Genomic DNA, 25314 nt, shown 5'->3' with positions numbered 1-25314 from the left:
CTAACCATACCACTAAACCTGTCTCTAATCTGACCCGTATTGCACCTCAAAAGCAGCAAAAGTGTTTTACAATATAACATGAAGACCATAAGTACACTGTAAAGCAGTGGTTCTCAATCCTGGTCCTGGGGACCCACAGCTCTGCAAAGTTTGTATCTCTCCCTCATTTAAAACACCAGATTCAGATCATCAGCTCGTTAGGAAAGAGGTCTATGAACTGAACTGGGTGTGTCAGATAAAGGAGACATATAAAATGTGCAGAGCTGTGGGTCCCCAGGACCAGGATTGAGAACCACTGCTGTAAAGAACAATATTTTTATGTAAGTGCATAGTAGTTAAAGACACCTAATATAAAGTGCGACCAAATGTTGTTATACCATTAGAATGAAAACACTCTTTAAAGTGTAATGTAATCAAGCGGTTACTGATTTTGAATGCAAATGACGATGATATAACAGAATGATGGATCATATGCATTAGCATGGAAAAAACTAATGAAAATTTAGAAAAACAACCACAAGAATCATTTCAGGAAATAAAAAGTCTTCATGGTAAAATGCTTACTCAAGCTGATTTAGTGACACAAACTCTTCAAGGATTATCAACTTACCCCTTAAAGCTACTCACTTCCTGTTTTCAAGGGATCCAGGTAACATCTGCCATGCACTAAAAGATCTCTGAGCGGTCCATAATAAAGAAGGATGCTCTCCTTTGTTAAATATGGTCTTTTAAAAAGTATTTTGGATGAACAAACGGGTGGAAAAGCAGCCGTTTCAAGGCCCAAGAATGTTTCACTGACACCTAATACTGAGCTCACTCCTTTAAGAGACTCATCGGCCTCTGTTGCCACCTGCATTATTGATGGCTCTGAAAAGAGGATCAGTTACCACATCTCCAAGGCCCTTGCAGCGGGACATAGGTTAAGTATGCCACCCATATACTTAAACCGCATCCTCTAGTTTAATATAATCTTACTGTAGTGAACAGTGAGGTTATGCATGTAATGGAGGTTCTCTTACGAGAGTATCTCTCGTACTGCGAAATATCTTACGCTATGGGGAAAACCTCTTTTCCACGAGATATTGAAGCCAAAAATTATCCTTAATTTTTAATTAATGTAAAATGCTTTGCGGCAGCATGCAGACATAGGCAAGACGGGTCGCGCGCCTATTGGCCGCTCTGCGGCAACAGCAGCAGCCTATCGAGAGAGGCCCTGCGTGACGTGATACCAAATGGGTCACATTTCGTCACGTCCCGCCAGAATAGGCATGACCTTGGCCTATAAATACGCTCGACAGGCTGATACAAACTGATTTTCATCTCTTCACCGAAGCATTACTGCATCGCTGGATCCGGAGTGAGAAGCCGCGCCGTTGACAGAAAGCCTTCTGCGGGACGAGCCTTCGAGCCTGAAGCCGCTGGCCTTCAACTCGCCGCCTTCAGCCGCCGTACCTGCTACAGTTTCCGGCGTCTATATCCTTTCATTGCTAAGAGTGTGTGTTCGCCGCTGCGACTCACACTCTCACTGTATATCTCTCTCTCTCCTAAAAGAGCTGCGTCTTTTTAAAGATGCAAAGATCCTGCGGCTCGTGCCGAGCCACACTCAGCGACGGGGACCGTCATCCGCGCTTCCTGCCTGGGTGAGGATAACGCGCTCTCGCGCTAGCTGACGGCGAATGCCCTCATTACGAGCTGATGCCCATGGTGACTCTGAGGACTCGCCTGGCATCCTTCTCAGAGCCTGCTCTTCCGCCCGCTGTAGTGCCGCGCCGTAAAAGCGCCGTACTCTGCGGGTCCCCGAGCCTTCTCCAGCCCGTGAAAGCTTCACCAGCTTGACTCGAGTCGCTCGCTGACGGACAACGGCCGCCGCGCGCCGCCGCTTCCGCCGTTAATGACGACGAGATAGCTGCATCTGTAGAGAAGGCCAGCTGCTCTATCCTGGCATCGGACAGTGAGGATTGGGCGTGCTCTGTAGACCCCCCCCCCCTCTGCCCGTGAGTCGTCAGGGAAACGGGCCAGCACCAAAACCGCGGCGCGGCTAGGTTTCTTTACGTTACAAGAAAGTTACCCCGGCCCCCGTGGACATGCGTCAACGGCGAAATGAGGAAAGAGTGTGTTTTGGTCCCGCTGAGCCAGGACCAATCTCCATTTCTCAAACATTTTTCAGCTCCTCGTAGTTTGAGCGGGTGAAAATGTCAATATTGCGGCAATGAGCCTGTTGTATAACACACACGCCTGCAAACAAATGCTGAATCACACAAAACTGTGATGACACTCTCAACCCGTGGGCACGCGTCACCGGGAAATGAGGAAAGAGGGAGTTTTTGTCCCGTCGAGGCCGGACCAATCTCCATTTCTCAAACATTTCTCAGCTTCTCGTAGTCTGAGCGGCTGAAAATGTCAATATTGCAGCAATGAGCCTGTTGTATAACACGCACGCCTGCAAACAAATGCCAACACACACAAAACTGTGATGACGCTCTCTTATCTGCACGAGAGACCCATGTTCGATCCCAGCTCTCGCAGCAGATAAAAAAAAAAAGTCTCGCCGCGGCCAGACTTCCACCGAACTTTCGCTCGTTCAGTTACAGAAAATGCGACTGTTCCAGTGTATTTTGCAGTAAACAAGCCAGTACCATGGCCCGCTTGCCTGCACACAAATGCCGTTTCCACGGCGACCCAGAAAAAATCATATAAGCAGTGTATTTTCTGGTATTCCGGCCACAGCCGATGGTGTTATGAGTGTAATAAAAATGCCAACAGCCCAGTGTTCATTTATACACACAAACACAGCCCGCCACAGTGCAGGGCTCGCACAAATGAGGTTGACTCATGTCAATTGTGCATTTAATGTAGTGAATGTGCCCACATCCCAGTGGCCACAAACACTACACACTGCATGTACCACGGTTTCTGTAAAACGAAACCAACACACATACAGTCAGCTAAGACCGACGGTGTTTAGGTCTCGCCGCCGCCAGACTCCACCGAAACTTCTCGCTCGTTCAGTTCCAAACAATGTGACTGTTCCAGTGTATTTCGCAGTAAACAAGCCGGTACCACAGCCCGCTTGCCTGCACACAAACGCCTTTTTTACGGCGACCCAGATAAATCCCAAAAAAGAGTGCATTTTCCAATATTCCGGCCATGGCCGATGGTGTTATGAGTGTTGTAAGAATGCCCACGTCTCAGTGCCCATTCCCACACACAGACACAGCCCGCCACAGTTCAGGGCTAACACAAATAAAATCGACTCATGTCGATTGTGAAAAAAAAAAATGTAGTGAATGTGCCCACGACACAGTGCCCACAAACACTACACGAAACGTGTCCCTTGGTTTCTGTAAAAACGTAACCGACAGACATTCAGTTGTCAGTGCAGTGAGTGTGCCCGCTGTCCCGCGCCCACATTTCCTCACAGGCACGCTCAACCCAATGGAGTTTGTCCCGCTCGCTCTCTCTCCACAATCTGTCATAGAGAATTCGAGGACGACCAGGCTGCCCGCCGTGATCGGCGCGCCTCCGGCCTCGCACACTGTAAACACAGTGTTTATGTCTCAGCACACCGAAGCTCTGCGGCCGCCGCTAAGTCGCGGCCAGAGCCCGGATTTCATTCTACCTCTAGCTATTCACGCAGAGGCGTGGGCAAATCTTCCTGGGGTATCAGAATGGGTGATGAACACTATAAAAAGAGGCTATTCGCTACAGTTCGCTCGACATCCCCGCCGTTACACGGCGTGAGTCGAAACCATTGTAAACAATGAAGTATTTCATCTACTTCGAACTGAAATAGCGAAACTGCTGAGCAAAGGGGCCATAGAACCTTTATCTCAGGCTCAGAGGGAAGGGTGGCTATACAGCAGATATTTTCTGGTACCAAAAAAAAAACGGGGGTCTCAGACCCATTCTAGATCTGCGACTGCTGAACAGAGTGCTTATGAAGCGCCAGTTCAGAATGCTGACAACCAGGAAAATCCTCGTGCAAGTGCGCCAGGGAGACTGGTATATGTCAAAAGATCTGAAAGACTCCTTTTTCCAAAAACAAATAGCTTCACGTCACAAGCGATTCTTGAAATACGCCTTCGAGGGCCAGGAACATCAATACACAGTCCTACCGTTCGGCCTATCCCTAGCACCCCGTACATTTACGAAGTGCATGGACGCGGCCCTCGCACCCCTGAGACTTCAGGGCATGCGAGTTTTGAACTACTTGGACGATTGGCTGATTCTAGCTCGATCACATTCAGGGCTCATAGAACACAGAACCACATTACTCGAGCATCTCGAGAATCTGGGTCTCACAGTCAATTGGGCGAAGAGTTCGCTGTTTCCCAGCCAGAAAATCTCTTTTCTGGGAACACTGCGGGACTCGCTGTCTATGACAGCACGTCTGTCGCCGGAGCGCGAACTGGACATTCAGCGCGCCGCAAAATCCTTTCGCCGCGGCTCTATAATCCCGCTCAAAAGGTTTCAGAAAATGCTGGGCCTCATGGCCTCGGCATCTTCGGTACTTCAGCTGGGCCTGCTTCGCATACGCCCACTGCAGTTATGGCTGAAAGTGCGAGTTCCACCCCGGGCATGGGCCTCTGGTCTGTTTCGCCTCAGGGTCGACATGAAATGCTTTTCGGCTCTGGAACCTTGGAAAATAGCCGACTGGTGTCAGTCAGGCGTGAGTCTGGGGACTCCCTCGAGTGTGACGGTGGTGTCCACGGACGCCTCCACCTCGGGATGGGGAGCGCTGCTCGAGGGCAGACCGTTCTTTGGCCAGTGGTCAGAACGGGAAAAGCTCCTACACATAAACTGTCTTGAAATGCTGGCAGTCGACAACGCGCTACGGCGTGTTTGTCCCCAGATAAAAGGCCGCCACATCTTTGTCAGGTCGGACAACATGTCAGTGGTGGCATACATAAATCGCCAGGGTGGCGTCAGGTCCCGAAACCTTTACAGGCTGACGGAACGCCTCTTGGTCTGGGCTCAGCACAACCTGCTTCCACTGAAAGCAGCGCATGTGCCTGGTCGCCTGAACCTGGGACCAGACTGTCTGTCCAGAAACAATGTCCCAGCAGGGGAATGGTTTCTGCACCCGCAGACGATCCAACTACTGTGGGAGACATTCGGCATAGCGCAGGTGGACTTGTTCGCGTCCCAAGAAAACGCTCACTGTCCGAACTTTTTCTCCAAGAGCAGGGATGCGCTGGCCCACGTATGGCCCTGCTGCCCCCTCTATGCTTTTCCCCGCTTCTCGCTCCTGCCTCAAGTGCTGGAACGAATCAGGGAAAACGGATGCCCAGTGCTGCTCGTGGCTCCGCTCTTGACTAACCAGAATTGGTTCCCAGTCCTGATGCGGCTGACCAGCACTGCGTGGCCGATACAGATGAGGAGTGACCTCCTCTCTCAGGCAAAGGGCTCGATTTGGCATCTTCGCCCGGATTTATGGTCCCTTCATGCATGGGCCATCAACGGGTACCCGCTATTCTCCCAGAGGGAGTGTTAAACACAATCATGCAGCCTAGAGGCCCGTCTACTAGACGGCTCTATTCCTCAAAGTGGTCGGTGTTCTCTGCCTGGTGTCAAGCTCAGGGCTTTTCACCCGCAGACTGCGGGGTTACGGAAGTGCTCTCCTTCCTTCAGGAGCTGCTGGATAAGGGCAGAACCCCATCCACGCTCAAAGTATACGTGGCGGCCATAGCGGCGTTTGCAAAACCGACGTCTGGCCAGTCACTGGGGAAAAACGACCTGGTCGTGCGATTCCTCAGGGGAGCTCGGAGGCTGAATCCTCCCCAGACCCCCCTCAGTCCCTGTGTGGGACCTTTCTATGGTTTTTGAAGCCATGAAAGGTGCCCCATTCGAGCCAATCCATTTGTCAGACATGAAACATCTGTCTCTCAAAACGGTATTCCTTATGGCTCTCGCTTCAGTGAAGCGTGTAGGGGACTTGCAAGCGCGTCATGCATGGAGTTTGGGTCTAATGACTCAAAAGTAATTCTCAAACCAAGGCATGGGTACGTGCCCAAATCCCTCAACACACCGTTCAGGGCCCAGGTTATTTCCCTGTGCGCCCTCCCGGTTCATGATGAGGAAGAGGATGCGAGTCTCCTCTGTCATGGCACTGAGAGCTTATGTGTCCCGCTCGTCTGTCTTCAGACAGACTGAGCAGCTCTTCGTTTTGTTTGGCGGACGCTCCAAGGGACTGGCCGCATCAAAACAGAGCCTATCCAGATGGATAGTCGATGCCATAGCGCTGGCTTACACTTCTAAGGGCCTGCAGTGTCCTTTCGGTGTCAGAGCGCACTCCACGAGGGGCGTCGTGGTCGTGGGCGTGGTCTAGCGGGATTTCCTTGCAAACTATCTGTATGGCGGCAGGCTAGACCTCGCCGTCTACATTTTATAAGGTTTTGTAACCTAGAGGTTCCCGCCTTACAGGCCAAGCTGCTGTCGGTCTAGAATTCAGTACTATCTACTATCTGGCTGCGCGGGCCATAACAATCAATAGGAGACCATGCCACGAGCAAACAGTGCAAAACATAAATTTATTGTGTATGTAACACAAATATAAACAACGTAAACAACCATGGGATATGAATGTCAGTGTAGGGTAAGTGCTGGGATGTGTGTGTGGGTGCAGTTGTTGGGTGTAAAAATAAAAGACATAAACTCAGATAAACTTAAATGTGCATCTCTGTGAAGTCCTGACGTATCGAGCAAAGTATGGGCCTGGACCAGCCAGCAGAGCAGCGTCGAAGCCTTCAGCCACCCGACCAGGAAAAGAGAGAAACCAATGCAGCAGAGAAGCTCCTATTTAAACACCATCTTCCCAGATGTTAGCAATTAGGCCTGAAAGAGTTTTGCTTGTGCATCGCTCACTGATCGATAGAACAGCTCCATGGGTGTTGAATAACCCGTACTTATACCCAGTTCAGGCTGAACACGTTCACCCTGTCTGCGTGAAACACTGTTAACATAACTAGCTCCTGTGAGATGCTATTTCATGGGGAATGATGCTTGTAGCCTCTCTTCTCCGATTCTCTGTGAGTCTACGGTGATTATGCACTATATGAGCCCCGGGCTACTGCCCTTGGGACTTTGGTGTCGGATCCCAGTACGCACGGCGTGTTGCATTGTGTTCCCCATAGCGTAAGATATTACGCAGTACGAGAGATACTCTCGTAAGAGAACGTACTCGGTTACTAACTTAACCTCGGTTCTCTCTAGAGAGGGAACGAGTACTGCGTATCTTGCTGTGCATACTACCGTGCTGGTTCGCTTCAGTGATGAAAACCAGTTTGTATCAGCCTGTCGAGCGTATTTATAGGCCAAGGCCACGCCTATTCTGGCGGGACGTGACGAAATGGGCGCGAAGCGCCCCCATTGGGTATCACGTCACGCAGGGCCTCTCTCGATAGGCTGCTGCTGTTGCCGCAGGGCAGTCAATAGGCACGCGAGCCGTCTTGCCTATGTCTGCATGCTGCCGCACAGCGTTTTACATTAATTCAAAATTAAGGATAATTTTTGGCTTCAATATCTCGTGGAAAAGAGGTTTTCCCCATAACGCAGTACTCGTTCCCTCTCTAGAGAGAACCGAGGTTACGTTAGTAACCGAGTACGTTTCCTGTATGCTCTCTAACAGAGCTAACAAAGTCTCTGTTGATAACAAAAAACATGACAGAATGAGTCTACATGAATCACCTCAAACAACTGTGTTACATCCACTTAAAAAACCCTCATCCTTCTGACCCCAAATATTTTTTTTGAACATTGATTGTTCATCAGAAGGGTCCAAGACCCTGGGACTTGTTTTTTTCGCACTTGAACCATGAATACACAAAACAAAAATGGATTCGAGGAGTTTTGTGGTTGAAATTTAAAAAAGTCACAAATTCTTTAAAGCATACTAAATAAAAACTGATGTTAGGACCCAGCAGAACTAGCCTGGGAAAACCCAGACGAACTTCCGGCAAATTTAGTTTTGATCTGCAAGTTAGTCTAGCGAAGAGCCCATTCAAGCTCATTTCCAATCTTTCCAAATCAAGGCACCAATCACAAACCTTGAGGCGGGCTTTACAAGATAACGATCGATCTGATTGGTTTTAAGGTCTATGCAATTGCTTACAGAGGCATTTGAGCGACGTCCCTTGGTGACGCCCCTTTGGAAATGAGCCGTCAATGAACCTTCCCCAGACCCTAACTCAGTTACGACTGAGAAGGGTCTGGGGTTTAACAAGGTACAGCAGAACAGCTCATTTGCTCAAAATAGAGCTATAAGGCCATCTAGTGGCTAGAGTCATGCCATTTCATGTTATATAATTTTTTTTTACACAAGAGGTTGGAAAGAAACCCAATGTAAGATATTTTGAGCTGAATAAAAAGAGTTATGCATGCAAAAATAACCCTTTTAATTCAGCTCAAAATATCTTACATTTTGTGAGTTATTTTTAATTGAAGTTGAAAGAAATGTAAGGAATGTATTGATCAAATCTAGTAATTTAAAGGTAAGTAAAATAAAAAGTAACAAAAATCTCCAAAAAACATGCATTAAAAATATTATCAAAATGAAATAAAATAAGTATAATTTTAGGGCTTCTGTTCATTTTGACCCGGGAGGGAAAGATGTGTTACAAAACGCGAGGGAAGGATGAGGGTTAGTTTCACTAACACTTTATTTTACAGTGACCTTATTAATGTTATAACAGTATGTTATGCATAATTACATGCAACTGTTACGTTTTAAAGAGACGACACAGAGAGAGAATCCAAATGCGCACACAGTTTTAATAACAAAAAGGCAAAAAATACCCAGGTACCCCGATGGAGACATAAATACAAACAACGACTCATACCCAACAACTAAAACATAAGAGCTTAAATAGGCAAACTAAAATCCGTAAATGATCAACAGGTGGGAGAAATTAAACCATAATGAGTCCCAGCACAGGATTGTTGGGAATGTAGTCCATAATGGGAGAACAACAAAGTCAGGAGGGGCTGCACTCCAGCTAGGGCCTATACCATGAAGCCAGTTTATGTGACTAGCCATGTTTCAGTTTAGTTTGCGACAACCCTGGGTTTTAGGCACCATGAATGTGGTTTGGCTTTTAGCAGTGTTCATCGCCATAGTAACTAACGCTCCACGGCTAACCTGGTCCGGGGCAGGTTATGTTCCAGGTAAGAGGTTGCAAACCGAACTTGGACCAATCAGCTGTAACCAAAGTGTCACATGTCTGATACGATAGTCACTCCACTTGTTTACTCCAACTTAAAGGTCACTACATAGCAAATGATTTTTAAGAGACAAACGTATCTGGCTTTTACTAATGCTTACTAATGCTTAACATTTTTATGATTTATATAATATTTATGTAATTATTATACCCTTAATCGATCACACGTGTGCAATTTTAGTTGATCAATTATTATTATGCACAGTTTAAATGAATAAATATATAAATGTAATATAAATACGCTTTAGAATCAATAGATAAAGCTATAAAATAACTACATGTTGTTATGATGAGGTGGAAGCAAGGAGGAAGCAGGATCCAATTGCAGCACACTATTTAATAAACTCAAACAACATAAAGACTCTGGCTAGGGCACAAGACTCAGGAACAGAACCACCAACATCAAGGTACAACAACAAGAACTCACAAAGACTGGACTGAAACACAGGGCTTAAATACAAGGCCAAACAAGCTAAACGAGATAACAAGGGGGCGTGGTATACATGAACACAAACGAGGAGCGGGAAAACTGAACAGGACTGAACCAAAAGCACAAAGACCGGGGGAACACAGACAGACATTACAACATAGCCCCCCCTCTATGGGCGGCTCCCGACGCCCATCAAAACTAGAGACATAGTTCGGGAGGGCGGTGGAGCGGAGGCGGTCCCGGGGGAGGGATGGCGGGCCAGGTCCGTGCAGGGAACGGGACCGGGGTCTTGCGATGGCGGACCTGGGCCATGGAACATGGGCGGAGCTGGACGAACAGACTGCCAGGGCGGAGCAGGCTGTGGGCGTGTCCACGACGGAGCAGGCTGAGGGCGAGGCCACGGCGGAGCAGGCTGAGGGCGTGACCAGGGCGGAGCAGGCTGTGGACCCTCGGGCATCCAGGGCGAAGCTGTCGGACCCTCGGGCGTCCAGGGCGGACCTGTCGGACCCTCGGGCGTCCAGGGCGGAGCTGTCGGACCCTCGGGCGTCCAGGGCGGAGCTGTCGGACCCTCGGGCGTCCAGGGCGGAGCTGTCGGACCCTCGGGCGTCCAGGGCGGAGCTGTCGGACCCTCGGGCGTCCAGCGCGGAGCTGTCGGACCCTCGGGCGTCCAGGGCGGAGCTGTCGGACCCTCGGGCATCCAGGGCGGTGAAGACCCCTCGGGCGGCCACGGCGGTGAAGACCCTTCGGGCGGCCACGGCGGTGAAGACCCTTCGGGCGGCCACGGCGGTGAAGACCCTTCGGGCGGCCACGGCGGTGAAGACCCTTCGGGCGGCCATGCTGGAGAGGACCCTTCGGGTGGCCATGGTGGTGGCCTACTGCCCCCCCCCAAAAAATTCTTGGGGGTAGCTACGGGGTCGTAGCCTGGAGAAGGCACCGGCTCAGGAGAAAAAGGCAGAACCAGCGGTGAAGAGGGCTTTAGGCTGGGCAGGACCAGCGGTGAAGGAAACTCTGGGCTGAACAGGACTGGCGCAGGATCAGCGGGCTCTGGTGCAGGATCAGCGGGCTTTGGCGCAGGATCAGCGGGCTCTGGCGCAGGATCAGCGGGCTCTGGCGCAGGATCAGCGGGCTCTGGCGCAGGATCAGCGGGCTCTGGCGCAGGATCAGCGGACACCGGCTCAAGTGTGTGCGTAGCCCACACACACCACATGGCTGTGGCCATAATGGCCAGTGTTGCGGTCACTGAGGGCTCAGGCGGTGCATGCGTGGCGTGATCAGTCTCTGACTGGGAAGACGTGACGAGAACAGTCTCTGGCTGGACGGTCTCTGGCTGGACGGTCTCTGGCTGGACGGTCTCTGGCTGGACAGGCGGGACGTGGATAGGCTCCAGGGATACTGTGAACTGGCAGGGTGCTTCATCAGCCAAGCCCACCGTAGATGCCGAACCCCCCAAGTAAAGGGCCAGGTCAATATATCCCTCTAGGGTCCAACCGGTATAATCATCCGGCATCAGTTGCGCGATATCCGCATCCAGCCCGCTTCAGAACAGGTCCATGAGCTCAATGTCATTAAGCGATCCCAGATGGCAGCAGTTCAAAAAGTCCCTCACATACTTCTCGATCAGCTGGCCATCCTGAAACATAGAGGCTAGAAATCTTCTTAGTACCTGGTTGTGGACAACTGCTGGATCCATAGTTTGGTGAGTTCTTCTGTTATGATGTTGGTGGTTCTGTTCCTGAGTCTTGTGCCCTAGCCAGAGTCTTTATGTAGTTTGAGTTTATTAAATAAAGTGTGCTGCAATTGGATCCTGCTTCCTCCTTGCTTCCACCTCATCATAACACATGTGAGCTTAAATGTCCAATTCTCTCTATACCTTTATCAACTGTATAAACTAACTTCACAACTTTTACTTGCACTGATATAGCAAAACACTTTCTTTTAGTTATCCTCTTTCATTGACAGCTATTTTCTTCTTGCTGTGTAAATGTGTTTAAAGTGACCCGACTGAGTTTTATTTTCTATATCTTTACAATAAATTAATTTAATCATTCAGTATTCCAGGTATTCTTCAATTAACTTGTTTTTGATTATCACAAATCCTTATTTTTCTTTTTCCTTTCTTACTTTTTGAATAAATGTTTTTGTATCGCAACCCTTCTAATGCGCAACATGGGTCTAAAAAGACCTGTATTCATTTCCTATGTTATTTCAGTCATGGCTGAATGTTTCTTTGCTGAATCTTTAAAATATATCTATTTTATCATTTGTTATTCCAGGTATTCATTAAATATCTTGTTTTTGATTTCCAGAAATCATTATGTTTATGTTTCCTTTCTAACTTTATAAACAAACACAGTTTTTGTATTTCTACATCAATTTTGCATACATGTGTCAAAAATAACCCATATGGAAACCTTTGATATTTGCACATTTTTGCAAGTAGTAACATATTTACTGCATAAATACTATACTATTATATACTATATACTATACTATACTATTACTATAGTAATAGTATAATACTAATAATACATAATAATAATATAATACATAATACTATTCACCTACCACGCATTTCACAATTCAACACAGCTGCTTTTGTGTCTTATTTTATTTTAACCACAGAAAATATTTGATATTTTGTAAAAGATAACTGGACATAATATTTGAATATTAGGCTATGGTTACCTTGACAATGAAATCCTAGTGAGAAATTACTTGAGAAACACATCCAATACTATTAGCTAGCTAGCTGTTGATATATTCTATTCTAGCTAGCTAATGTTAGCTATACACTAAAAAAATTGATTTTTAAAGGCGAATTCAGCAACTCTAGCTATGTCTTCGCTAATTTTTACTTTTGTTGTCGCATGTTTTCTCAACGAGCTCCCACTACAGCTGTGGGGCGTATATTTCACAACAATGTTGTTAAAAAAACTCACTTTCGGCACCCTTCTCCCCCTTTCTACCACTGCTCATGTGCATTTATTATTATCGGAGCCGGCCAACTTTATCGTGTGGAGCTATGTCTAACGAGGTGGGTAATACATCATACACATTGAGGGTGGCGTGTGTTTATGTTGAATTGCTGTAAAGCAGTTTGTGTTTATCGCTCGTTCTTGCTTCTCACGAGACTGCCTATTTCCAATTTACCAGGACGTTAATCCTCATGTTGCAAGGTTGTTTTTCTGCCTAGGAACGTTGGGGGGAGCGGGGAAAGTCACCTTTCTCACCAGAACAGGTTATTAAACCATCCAAATGATTTCTAAATTGTTTTATTAAGTTGAAATAGTTGTCGAATGCCCCTTTAAAGCTTATTTAGATGTAATAGGCCTAAAAGTTCTATTAAGAACCGTATCGTCTTGAATAAGCCTTCATATGCTGTAATGGTTCTATGTGTTAAGAGTTTAGGGTCCTTTTTTTCTCATTTTAGACCTGTGTATGTAAAATTGATGTAGAAATACAAGAACTGTGTTTGTTTATAAAGTTAGAAAGGAAACATAAACAATGATTTTTGGAAATCAAAAACAAGATATTTAATGAATACCTGGAATAACAAATGATAAAATAGATATATTTTTAAGATTCAGCAAAGAAACATTCAGCCATGACTGAAATAACTTAGGAAATGAATACGGGTCTTTTTAGACCCATGTTGTGCATTAGAAGGGGTTTGCATAGCTTGTGCATCAAAGGGTTAAATTCTTAATATTTTTCAATCTTGTGATATTCTGCAAAAGAGAGAAGTGAATGGTGCTGCTTCTCTCATGAGAAATTAATCTCACTTTCACTCTTTCTCAGCATGTGATTGGCTGTTCGCTACTGATGTCACACCTAAACTCAGGATCAAAGCCTGAGTTGACAGAGAAAGTTGATGATCAGCATCATGGTACTGACAAAGCCTGACTGGATTGGTTTGGTTTTGTCAACTCGAAACTAATCCTGTAACCCTGAGTTTGTTCAACTACCATCATGGTACAGGCCTCTGGGGCATTTGATCCTGAGTTTAGGAGTTTAAGTGTGACATCAGTTTCGAACAGCCAATCACACGTTGAGAAAGAGTGAAACAGATTAATTTCTCGCTAGAGAAGCAGCACAATTCACTTATTAAATAAAAGTATTAACATAGGAAGAATTTAAACAAATTTACACAGCAAGAAGAAAACAGCTGTCTATGGAAGAGGACAACTAAAAGAAAAAGTCTCGCTACTGTATATCAGTGCAAGTAAAAGTTGTGAAGTTATTTTATACAGCTGATAAAGGTATAGCGAGAATTGAACACTTAAGCTCACATGTAGTCATTTTATAGCTTCATCTATTGATGCTAAAGTGTATTTATATTACCTTTATATATTTATTCATTTAAACTGCGTAATAATAATTGATGAACTAAAATTGTACATCTGTGATTGATTAAGGGTATCATAATTACATAAATAATATCTAAATCATACAAATGTATTATTCTAAATAAGCATCACTAAAAACCAGACGATTTTGTCTTTAAAAATAATTTGCTATGTAGTGACATTTAATTTGGAGTAGAAACAGGTGGAGTGACTTTATTGCATCAGTCATGTGTCACTTTGCTCACAGCTGATTGGTCCAAGTTCGGTTTGCAACCTCTTACCTGGAACATAACCTGCCCCGGACCAGGTTAGCCGTGGAGCGTAAGTTACACATACCACTTTCATGGTCCCTAAAACCCAGGCCCCAGGGGCCTATACCATGAAGCCGGTTTAGGTGCCTAGCCAGCTATGTTTCAGTTTAGTTTGCGTCAACCCTGGGTTTTAGGGACCATGAAAGTGGTTTGGCTTTTAGCAGTGTATATCGCCATAGTAACTTAGGCTCCACGGCTAACCTGGTCCGGGGCAGGTTATGTTCTAGTTAAGAGGTTGCAAACTGAACTTGGACCAATCAGCTGTGAGCAAAGTGACACATGTCGTCTGCGATAAAGTCACTCCACCTGTTTCTACTCCAAATTAAAGGTCACTACATAGCAAATGATTTTTAAAGACAAAATCGTCAGGTTTTTAGTGATGCTTATTTAGAATAATAAATGTGTATGATTTAGATATTATTTATGTAATTATTATACCCTTTATCAATCACACATGTACAATTTTAGTTCATCAATTATTATTACGCAGTTTAAATGAATAAATATGTAAAGGTAATATATATACGCTTTAGCATCAATAGATGAAGCTATAAAATGACTACATGTGAGCTTGAATGTTCAATTCTCTCTATACCTTTATCAGCTGTATAAAATAACTTCACAACTTTTACTTGCACTGATATACAGTAGCGAGACTTTTTCTTTTAGTTGTCCTCTTCCATAGACAGCTGTTTACTTCTTGCTGTGTAAATTTGTTTACATTCTTATTATTTTAATAATTCTATTTAATAAGTGAATTGCGCTGCTTCTCTCGCGAGAAATTAATCTCAGTTTCACTCTTTCTCAACATGTGATTGGCTGTTCACTACTGATGTCACACTTAAACTCCTAAACTCAGGATCAAAGCCTGGGTTGACAGAGAAAGTTGATGATCAGCATCATGGTACCAACAAAGCCTGGTTGGATTGGTTTGGTTTTGTCAACTCGAAACTAATCCTGTAACCCTGAGTTTGTTCAACTACCCTCATGGTACAGGCCTCTGGTCTACTATTATTAATAATAATAATAATAATATAATAATAATTGAATATTTTGAACAGTACAGTTAAGGCATCCCATCATTTAGTCTATTTTTTCCCATCTTAATGAAATGTTTCAACTTATTGTTTAGCACAAACATAAAATAGAAGATTAAACTAGTTTAAACCAGTTTATGCTGCCACTAGCAAGGAAAAGTAATTAGGACACTACACATGATGTGATAATGATGATGATGATGATGATGATTATGATGATCATCATTATTATGCTAACCTATGTAAATATAGCAACAACAATAACAACAATAGTTATTATTATTACAGCTTTTTTTAAAGGTTTGTGTTAAACAGTTGTTTCAAGATTGGACAAAATGTGACTTTTTTGCTAAATGATGTGATGCAATAACAAAGGTAAGGTTCAAACAACAACAACAACAATGATGATGATGATGATAATAATAATAATAACTATTGTTGTTGTTTTTATTACTATATTTACAGTGTAACATCATCACGTGGTTAAAGACTTCAGAAGAAAAAAATAGGCTAGCATTTTATTTGTATTATTATTATTATTATTGTTGTTGTTATTATTAGTAGTATTGTTATTATTAATTTCATGGCATGGTACAGTATGTGAGTTCCAGAAAGTAAAGCAAGTCTGTATTGCCCTGATCAGCAGCTGTAGCTGCACTCAACAATCTATCAGCAAGCAGGCCTGTAGGCTGTGTATGACAGACAATTTTCCTTGCCAGTCGCAGCATCATATCAGATTACAGTACAACTCTAATACCCTATAATAGTATGGCAAGCCGTTTTAACTTTTATTCATTTCCAGGATATGAATTCTTGATATCAACAATTCAATTTTAACTAGTTAAAATTATAGTTATTGATATCAGGAATTAGATTTATACTAGTAACAATGGCAATTTTTGATATCAGAAATTACATTTCCACTAGTAACAATGCTAATTCTTGATATCAACAATCACATTTTTACTAATTAAAATGCTCATTCTAGATATCAAGAATTGTTTTTCAACTAGTAAAAACTATAATTCTTGATATCTGTAATTGTATTTTCACTAGTGAAATGTCACCATAGGCTGCCATTCAAAATCAATTGTTGATATCAATAATTGATTTCTTACTAGTTGCAATTCCAATTTCACATATCAGAAATACAATTCTTACTAGTAAAAACCTTTATTTTTGATATCAAGAATTCAATTGTCACTAGTTGAAATGTCTATTCTTGATATCAACAATTGAATTGCTACTAGTAACAATGTTCATTTTTGATATCAATAATTCCATTTTCACTAGTGAATATGTTAATTTCTGATATCATGAATGTGATTGTTACTAGTAAGAAAGCCATTTTAGATATCTGAAATAATATTGATATCAGAAATACATTTTCAGATATCAAAAATGAAAGTTTTTACTAGTAGCAATTAAATTGTTGATATCAAGAATAGACATTTCAACTAGTGACAATTGAATTATTGATATCAGGAATTCACATTCTTACTAGTAACAATGTAATTATTGATATGAAAAATTATATTTCTACTAGTAAGAAATCAATTGTTGATATCAACAATTAATTTTGAATGGCAGCCTATGGTGACATTTCACTAGTGAAAATACAATTACAGATATCAAGAATTCAATTGTTGATATCAAGAATCTAATTATTGATATCAAGAATCTAATTGTTGATATCAAGAATTAAATTGTTGATATCAATAATTAAATTGTTGATATCAAAAATGTAATTGTTGATATCAAAAATGTAATTGTTGATATCAAAAATTGAATTGTTGATATCAAGAATTCATATCCTAAAAATGAATAAAAGTTAAAACGGCTTGCCATAATAATACACATATGGAAAGGATTTGAAAATGGACTTTAGCCACACAGATTTCAGTAGATGCAGCAGTGAGGGGAAAATATCATTACATAATACATCAAGCACAAACAACAACAAATAAATAAATAATCCATACTGTTCCATCTATAGTCTTAATAAAGTTAATTACAAAGCAAAACAATCTCACCTGTAATTGTGCTATTTGATCTTTTGGTCCACAAAAATATCCTGTGGAGTCCTCTTGTGATTAACGCCATGGTTTTCTTCTTATGCAGGCCTAGATAACCGAAAATATCAGACAACGAGCCACAGATCTGGAAATCGCATAAAGATCACACACTGATCATGGCGAATGGACAACTATAGGCCTACTGATGACAGCGTACGACTCACGAGAGGTGTCTTAAAGAATAAGAGAGAAAGAAAGAGAGGCAAACAAGCATCCAGACAAGAATTCAATCCTTCTGTGCACCAACATTCATTCCCAAACAACGCAACTTTTTGGGTTGAAGCAATAACTTGCTTCGCAATCTGGCAAGAGTCCAGCCTAATGCGCTGGCCTGTCTAGGGGCTACTGTATTATCCTAATCTCCCTTCAGAAACACATGTGATAGAGTGATAGAGGCAATATCGTCACTTTTTCTGCACTATAACTTTATTTTATTCATTTAAATGATTCGTAATATGTTAATGTCTAAAGGTGAGAACGTAGGCTAAAAGTGGAGAGCACAGTGAGCGAGAGAGAGAGAGAGAGAGAGAGAGAGAAACAGAGAGAGAGAGAGAGAGAGAGAGAGAGAGAGAGAGAGAGAGAGAGAGAGAGAGAGAGAGAGAGAAACAAACAGCAGGTGGCGCTAACTGCAAAGGAGAGTTACAAGAACAGGCTCTGTTAGTGTGTTTAACTGTTCCTGTGTCATTTTCTTGAGTTATGTAACAAAAAATATATACTTTCAGTGATTTGAATCCCAAATAATCCTTTCCAGTTTCCAACATTTACAAACCAAGGGAACCCAAACCAAGACCCTCTTCCAGCCCAGCCAAATAATAAATAATGGCTGAACTTGATAATGCATAAAATACTTTCTTTAAAAGAATTAGGTACAGACTTTTGTAAACAACTTCTCTTTGGTCTTTATAAATGACTGGCATTCATGTAGTGATCAAATTTAGCACTCTTATGGAAGTAGGATATTTTTTTGTTTGTTTTGTAATTAGCATTTAAATCTGACTAATTTTCAAATTGTTTGTCATAAATCAACATCTTTTGGGAGACACAAGTGAATAGGGAAATAAGTTATATATCAATATTCCTATGGAATATTATATATTATTTTTAAAGTGTTGCCGATTATTAGGCCTAGTCCCATTATAACACTTCTTTTTTCATTAGCCTACATGTTGCCCCGAGAACACATTAATATGCAAGTTAGATACAGTGTATTGAATGGCAATTTCCATTTATGGGCATTACCCACATTTTGCACAAAGTAAAATGGTGTATCAATTAATTCCGTTATATAATTAATAACATAGTTGAAAATAATCTTTATACAACGTTTAGTTAAAAAAAAAATCAAAAAACATAAAAATGTATTGGTAATTGAATGTTATATACATGTTGTGTCATGCCTTTTTCTTTTTTTAAACAACTGGTGTCCACTGCAGAGGACTTTCCAAATGTTTGTCTTATGCTCTAAACAATTTAAGGACATGAAAACACACAAACTAACCAAAAAATCAATATACGTTTTTTTTTATTCTGGGTCTCAGGAGGATTAGCCTATAATATTATTCATATTATATATAAAATAATTGACAACAAATGTATATTTAAATAATGAAAGATGTAAATACAGAACACAGCATCCACACAATTGGTAACTTTTTAAAATCTTAAAATATACTTCATAAATAGATAGGCTACACTTCATGTTACAGACATAATGTGTGATATTATTGTCTGAACTCTCCAAATGTTATTCTTCGTGATACACAGCGCATCATGTTGCTATGTAGGCTTGTGACCATTGAGATTTGACGGACTAAGACACTAACCAATAGCGTCGTTAGTAAACGCCAAGATGCTCCTGGTTCCACCATTCAACGCTTAAAGAGGGTGGGACTTGTGTTCCTATTCTATCATTTAATTCGTGCAGCACCAATCGGTTAGCGTACTCCGGGGCGGACAATAGCATAGGCTGGGTACCACAATGGCTGGAGATGGCTTTCTTATGATTCCGTGTGTTTAAAAGGAACTTTCTATTTATGGGATTTTCTTTCCTTTGAACGCAAATGCTCGCGCACGCATCTATATCGCCATTTTACCCGAACCCGTGGCCCGGACGAGAAATGTTAACGGGAGGAGACGCCGCCGCTTTTCATCGGTAAGCGAAACGAAATGTGCTCGAGTTCGCTTTGTGAGCCGTTAAATAATACGAACAGCCTCCGTTGTATTGTATCCGAATGAAACCCTGCGCATTGCGGTGCAGTTTGTTTTCGTTTCTCGTATTTTGGAGCGTCGGGCATCCCCTCCTCTCCCACGCATCACCTAATCGATAGCCTAATCGATTACATGGACTTGGGGCAGATGTCATGCTTTCTTCCATGCCATCATCGCTGCATGTAATAAACTGCAGCTCTATTTGAGACACCACTGGCTCTCCTTTGTCATAAATGAAAAACAAACCCTACCCTCTAAAATTCACACCACCATGGGAGAAGAATGCTGGCTTTGGAAGGAAACACAAGTCTTGCACGAGAAGTCACACCAAAATAATAGCCAACCCTGGAATTGTGATGAAAGTGCTACGGCGGAAGAAGATCATCATGTTTCTGGCGTATTTTCTGCTGGTGGCTCTGACCATGCTGAACCTGGCTAATTACAAATGGACCAAAGAGCCTCAGCAATGCAACCAGCCGGTGCAAGGAGTGAACTTCCAAAGCAGATCCGACATCCGTTACCTTTACAAAGCCCCGCAGGTCAAGAAACGCCAGCTGGTGTATGTGCTGACCACTTGGAGGTCTGGCTCGTCTTTTTTCGGGGAGCTCTTCAACCAAAACCCGGATGTGTTTTTCTTATATGAGCCTATGTGGCATATTTGGCAGAAGCTGTACCCGGGGGACGCAGTGTCCCTCCAGGGAGCAGCCCGGGACATGTTGAGCTCTCTTTACAGGTGCGATTTCTCAGTTTTTCAGTTGTACAACAGTCCCGGGGGGAAGAACATAACCTCTCTTGGACTGTTTGGGGCCGCGATCAATAAGGTCATCTGCTCCTACCCCTTCTGCTCGTCCTATAGAAAAGATGTGGTGGGAATGGTGGACGAAAAAGTGTGTAGAAAGTGCCCTCCGCAGAGCCTTCAGATGCTGGAGGAAGAGTGCCTGAAGTACAACACGATAGTGATAAAGGGAGTTCGCATTTTGGATGTTAATGTTCTGGCTCCTCTAATGGAGGACCCCTCTCTGAATCTGAAAGTAATCCACCTGGTTCGAGACCCCAGGGCGGTGGCCAACTCCAGGATTAAATCTAGACATGGACTCATTCGGGAGAATTTGCAAGTCGTGCGCAGCAGGGACCCCAAGCTTCGTCGTGTGCCATTCGCGGACCCCAACCACAAAATGAACAAAAAAGACGGCTCAGATTACCACTCCATCGGAGCCATGGAGGTGATCTGCGAACAGACGTCTAGGACTCTTAAAACTGCTCTTCATCCTCCCAACTGGTTCAAAGGAAAATACATGACGGTACGTTACGAGGACTTGGTGGAGAATCCCGTTAAAACGGTACGGAATGTATATCGCTTCGTTAACCTTTCAGCCAATCACGAAATCGAGGTCTTCGCTATGAACATGACGACGGGACCGAACGCCTCCACCAAACCGTTCATCGTATCGTCCAGGAACGCGACGCAGGCGGTCAGCGCATGGAGAACTGTGCTGAACTACCAGCAGATCAGACAGGTGGAGGAGTACTGTCAGCATGCCATGTCTCTGCTGGGATACCTGCGCGTTCGCACAGCCGGCGAGGCCAAGGATTTGAGCAGACCACTATTGACAGTGCCCAAAATATGAACCACCGCCAAAGACGTTTCGATGTTTTGCATTTTGTGCTGATAACAGCCTCATTCTTATACAAACTGGTATTTATGTTCAATGCTTATTAATGGCTCAGTGGAATGTATCTGTTTGCATCATACTGTGCACAGCCACTTACTGTTTGTTGGGACCAGAATATTGTCTTTTGCATCGCAACCTGTTTGACCAAACGAGAAAAAACATACTTTGTGAATGACGTGTCTTTGATCATTAAAGCTATACACCAAGATATTTATTTAATCGAAAGATTTAGATTTTTTTTGCATTCACTGCTTTCAGCACTGTACAAACTAATAGCAAAAGTCTCACTGTCCTGCGTGTCTCATTCAAATGTGTGGACGAATCATCTGAGATGCGCTCTGGTTCCTCTGGGTTAACACACTTAAAAGCATGTCATTCTGGTTATGCAGCACATTTTAATGTCTCATCATGTCTTCATTTTTATGGATAAAATATTAAACCATTTTTAATTGATTTTCGATCCCAATTACTTTTCACTGTAATATATACATTCTATCATTCTACCTTTCACTTTCCATCCTGTTTTATTTTGTAAAATGACTTTAACTATTAAAAGCCAGTTCCTTAATGTCATACAAGAAGTGACTATTTTGAGCAGAAAACACAACAGTATCACTATTAGCAATGTATTTCATAAATTCTGTGATGTTGGTATATCATTCGGTTTGTTTCGACATTCCATCTTGAGTGATAAAATATTAATATTATTATAATTAAATATGAGGTGCTTGAGCTTGACCTGATAACATTTCTTTAAATCTTCTAAACCCTTTAACAGAAATGCGTACAAGTAACAGAGCTTTAAAGGTACTGCATAACAGAAATGACCCAATCACTGTATTATGTGGTTCATAACACGAGAGCGGTTTGAGAGCAACTCACTCCCACCTACTTTTTCTGTTAGTTCCACTTTTAGCAATATGTCTGTATTTCCCTTTTTTAATGCATTTGTTTTGTTTTATACACAGTTATTGGAGGAATAATACTCTTTGCTGTGCTCTGATTGGATTGTGGCCAGTGGTACTGCATTCTGACACATCCAGCAGGTTTTCATTTAGTTCTCTTCCCGGCATTATGTGACGCTCTGAACATTTCTACGAATGTCTTCTCTAGTGTGGTTTGGCAAGTATATATACATATGACAACATAAAAAAAAAAAATGCAGCCTCCCCTGCAGAGAAAGAGCTCATTCACTTTGAAAGTTTACAAATACGTTTCAACATACTATCTTCATTTCTTTTATTTAATTTACACTAAATATAGATTTATGGCTGTGTTTATTTTCTTGTCCCACATTTGTGTCATACATTTGGCATTTAAATCATTGGGCACATTGACTCAATGGAATTCCATTGTGTCCAATTCCATTTCCATTGATTCAATGGAAAATCTCACTTTCTCACGAAGTGTTGACACACTACGCTTAACGCTCCCTTCACTTCTATTCAAACGCAGGAGAGTGTGAATGCAAACATCTAGAAGTTTTCTTTCACTGTAAAAACTCAAATTTGCTTCAATACAACAAACTTCAAAGTGGCACAATTGCTGAAAATGCAACAGTAACTTTTGTTTGAATTATTAAGTATTATTATCTATTTATTATTGATTATGCCCTTATGATTGTCGCATGATCTAAAGCAATTTTACATGGTTCATAGTGTCATCATACTTTAAAATATTTTTTTATATATTTATATATATATAAACGTTATTTAAATTATAATAATAAATGTGTTAGTATAAACTAGGTTACCGTTACGCAGTGGCGTCTGTATCTGTACCAAAGCAAAAGCTATTTTAAGCGCCAAATGGCAGAAATATAAATGGCATCAGCTCTGTTCCTACATCAGCTACAGTATGTACAGGCATTTAACTGATGGCAAACTGTCAACTGTAGCAGACCACAAATCCCGGACAATCAGTCTGCCTCCCAGGAGTATCCAGTGACTATGAATCCTTGATTCCTTCTCTGAAGTGGTTGCCATCGCAGCCGTGTGTGAGAGCGAGAGAGCAGACTCTGTTTTCCACAGCTGCGGGTGGGGAGGCCCCTGAGGGGTCGGGGCAGGGGGCCGTATGTGGACTGGGTGCTGAATGACTGGGCTTGAAGAACTGTTGGCGCTCAGTTTGGGTCCCGGCAAGTGCCCTGGCCCGTCGCCATGTCTGTGCCCTTATCCTGCTGCTATAAACAGAACATGAGCTGATATAAAAACCAGAAAAACACATTATGGCCTCCTGATGACATTGTTTCATTTCCAGTAATACAGGATGCCTTCGTCAAGTTTATTGTTAATGTACAGCTTCCAGAGAGATGTTTATCATAATTTAAAACAACTTTCAGATTATGGTTGGTTGTAACAATACAAAAAGGTCATTAGTCGATAACCATACCAGTTAAATTCATGATGATCAATACAACCTATATATGCTATTGAAAATGCTCATTGATTTAAAAATCATTTGATTTAAAAGGTGAAATATTTTATAAAACCTAAATGTAATATTAATAAATTGTTTTCATGACAAGTGTTTTAAGGTACTGGTAGTTAATCAAGTAAACAGTCAGTAAAAATTAAACCATGCATGTTGTTCATTAGTATTGCCATTTTGTAATGTAATTGCACTATAATATAAAGATATTATATTACAAACACATAATCATTATTTTGATAAAATTCGTCCCATATGCCAAAGTTTGGGGTCAGTATTATAAAAAAATAATTAAAAAAGCGGTTCTTTTGAACTTTCTATTAAAGAAAAACACATTTTCCACAGAATATTAAGCATCCCAACTGTTTTCAAACATTGATAATAATCAGAAATGTTTTATGAGCAGCAAATCATCATATTAGAATGATTTCTGAAGGATCATGTGACATTGAAGTCTGGAGTAATGATGCTGAAAATTCAGCTTTGCGTCACAGAAATATGTTACATTTTAAAATATATTAAAATAGTAAACAGTAATAATATTTCATAATATTACTGTTATTAATGTATTTTTTAAATCAAATAAATGCAGCCTTGGTGAGCATGAGAGACTTCTTTCAAAAACCCAAAATCATACTCACGCCAAACTTTTGGTGAATTTAAATTTCTCAGAATTTGCACCCAATGTAAATAGTCACTGATGCTAAGCAGAAACTAATATTTGCATTTTAAATTTCACAATACATACAGTGAGAAAAAGAGTAAGGCGGTGAGTGGTGGTTATATAATAAACATTGTGTGTAACATCTTTTGAGATTCACATTGAATAATCATTTAATCAGCGTTTGTTTACTAGGAGCGATAGTGATCACTAACCATAACTTTACTTAAAGAATCTTGTGTGCGCACTGATTTTACCAAATATATAAAATGAAATGTAAGTATATAATTAGACACCTAATATAATTTGTATTGTATTGTATTTTACACAAAGAAAGTGAATGCAAAATTTAAATGTAAATCTAGGACAAATATTCAAAAATTGTTTTGACAATGCTGAGTTTGTCTATACAAAATATAATGCTGAGAGAAGTAAAAAACAAAAAACAAAAAAAAAAAACACTTTAAACAGAGAAGTAAAAATAGCAGGCCAAAACAAATCACATGATCAAGTAATGGCACTGTAAAGACAAAACAAAAAAAAACCTCAAGCATGTGATAAACAAGAGGTTTGGGTGTGATAATTCTTGCAATATCACTGCGTTTGATTGACTGCTCTTGTGAGCAAAAATGCTGTTAACAGTCTCATTGTTAACTACTGCCACACTCATTTCTAAGGCCACAGAGACAGTCCTCTATGCAGTTGTCATGGTTACTTGGTCAGTGATGCCCATCATGCAAATAGAGCAGATGGTGACCATGTAGACGAGGACAGCTGAGAAGATGGAGTGTATTTAGATGGCCTGGGGGAATGAAAGGAAGCAAAAGGAATCTTTCCCTGCTATTTCCCAATGAGCACCATTTACACCAATCCCCTAATTTCTTCTAAAAATAAATTATGAAGCACTTTGCCCATATTATTGGATGTC

General features: G+C 42.0%; 2 protein-coding genes across 2 annotated transcripts in view; one reads left to right on the top strand and one right to left on the bottom strand.

Annotated features, from left to right (window-relative positions):
• Window positions 1-17696, bottom strand: part of pls1 (plastin 1 (I isoform)) — a 52074-nt gene extending 34378 nt beyond the window's left edge. The window contains exon 1 of the mRNA XM_077203144.1: window positions 17376-17696. Within this exon, the coding sequence (XP_077059259.1) occupies window positions 17376-17445 (70 nt within the window). The 5' untranslated portion in view covers window positions 17446-17696. The remainder of the gene's footprint in view (window positions 1-17375) is intronic.
• A 1617-nt stretch (window positions 17697-19313) lies between these two features.
• Window positions 19314-21523, top strand: chst2a (carbohydrate (N-acetylglucosamine-6-O) sulfotransferase 2a). Its single transcript, XM_077203955.1, has one exon. It carries the CDS (start codon window positions 19859-19861, stop codon window positions 21251-21253), a length of 1395 nt encoding a protein of 464 aa, XP_077060070.1. The 5' UTR covers window positions 19314-19858; the 3' UTR covers window positions 21254-21523.
• The last annotated feature ends 3791 nt before the right edge of the window (window positions 21524-25314 follow it).

The sequence above is a fragment of the Siphateles boraxobius genome, unplaced genomic scaffold (genome assembly GCF_051911475.1).
Source record: "Siphateles boraxobius isolate OS27281-9 unplaced genomic scaffold, OSU_SipBor_1 1, whole genome shotgun sequence".
NCBI classification, from domain to species: domain Eukaryota; kingdom Metazoa; phylum Chordata; class Actinopteri; order Cypriniformes; family Leuciscidae; genus Siphateles; species Siphateles boraxobius.
Note: the sequence above shows the minus strand (reverse complement) of the source record. Positions and strands in the feature narration are given on the sequence as shown.

What these genes read in the sequence shown, in the direction of transcription:
- chst2a (XM_077203955.1), top strand. Translation starts at nt 19,859, where the DNA reads ATGAAAAACAAACCCTACCCTCTAAAATTCACACCACCATGGGAGAAG.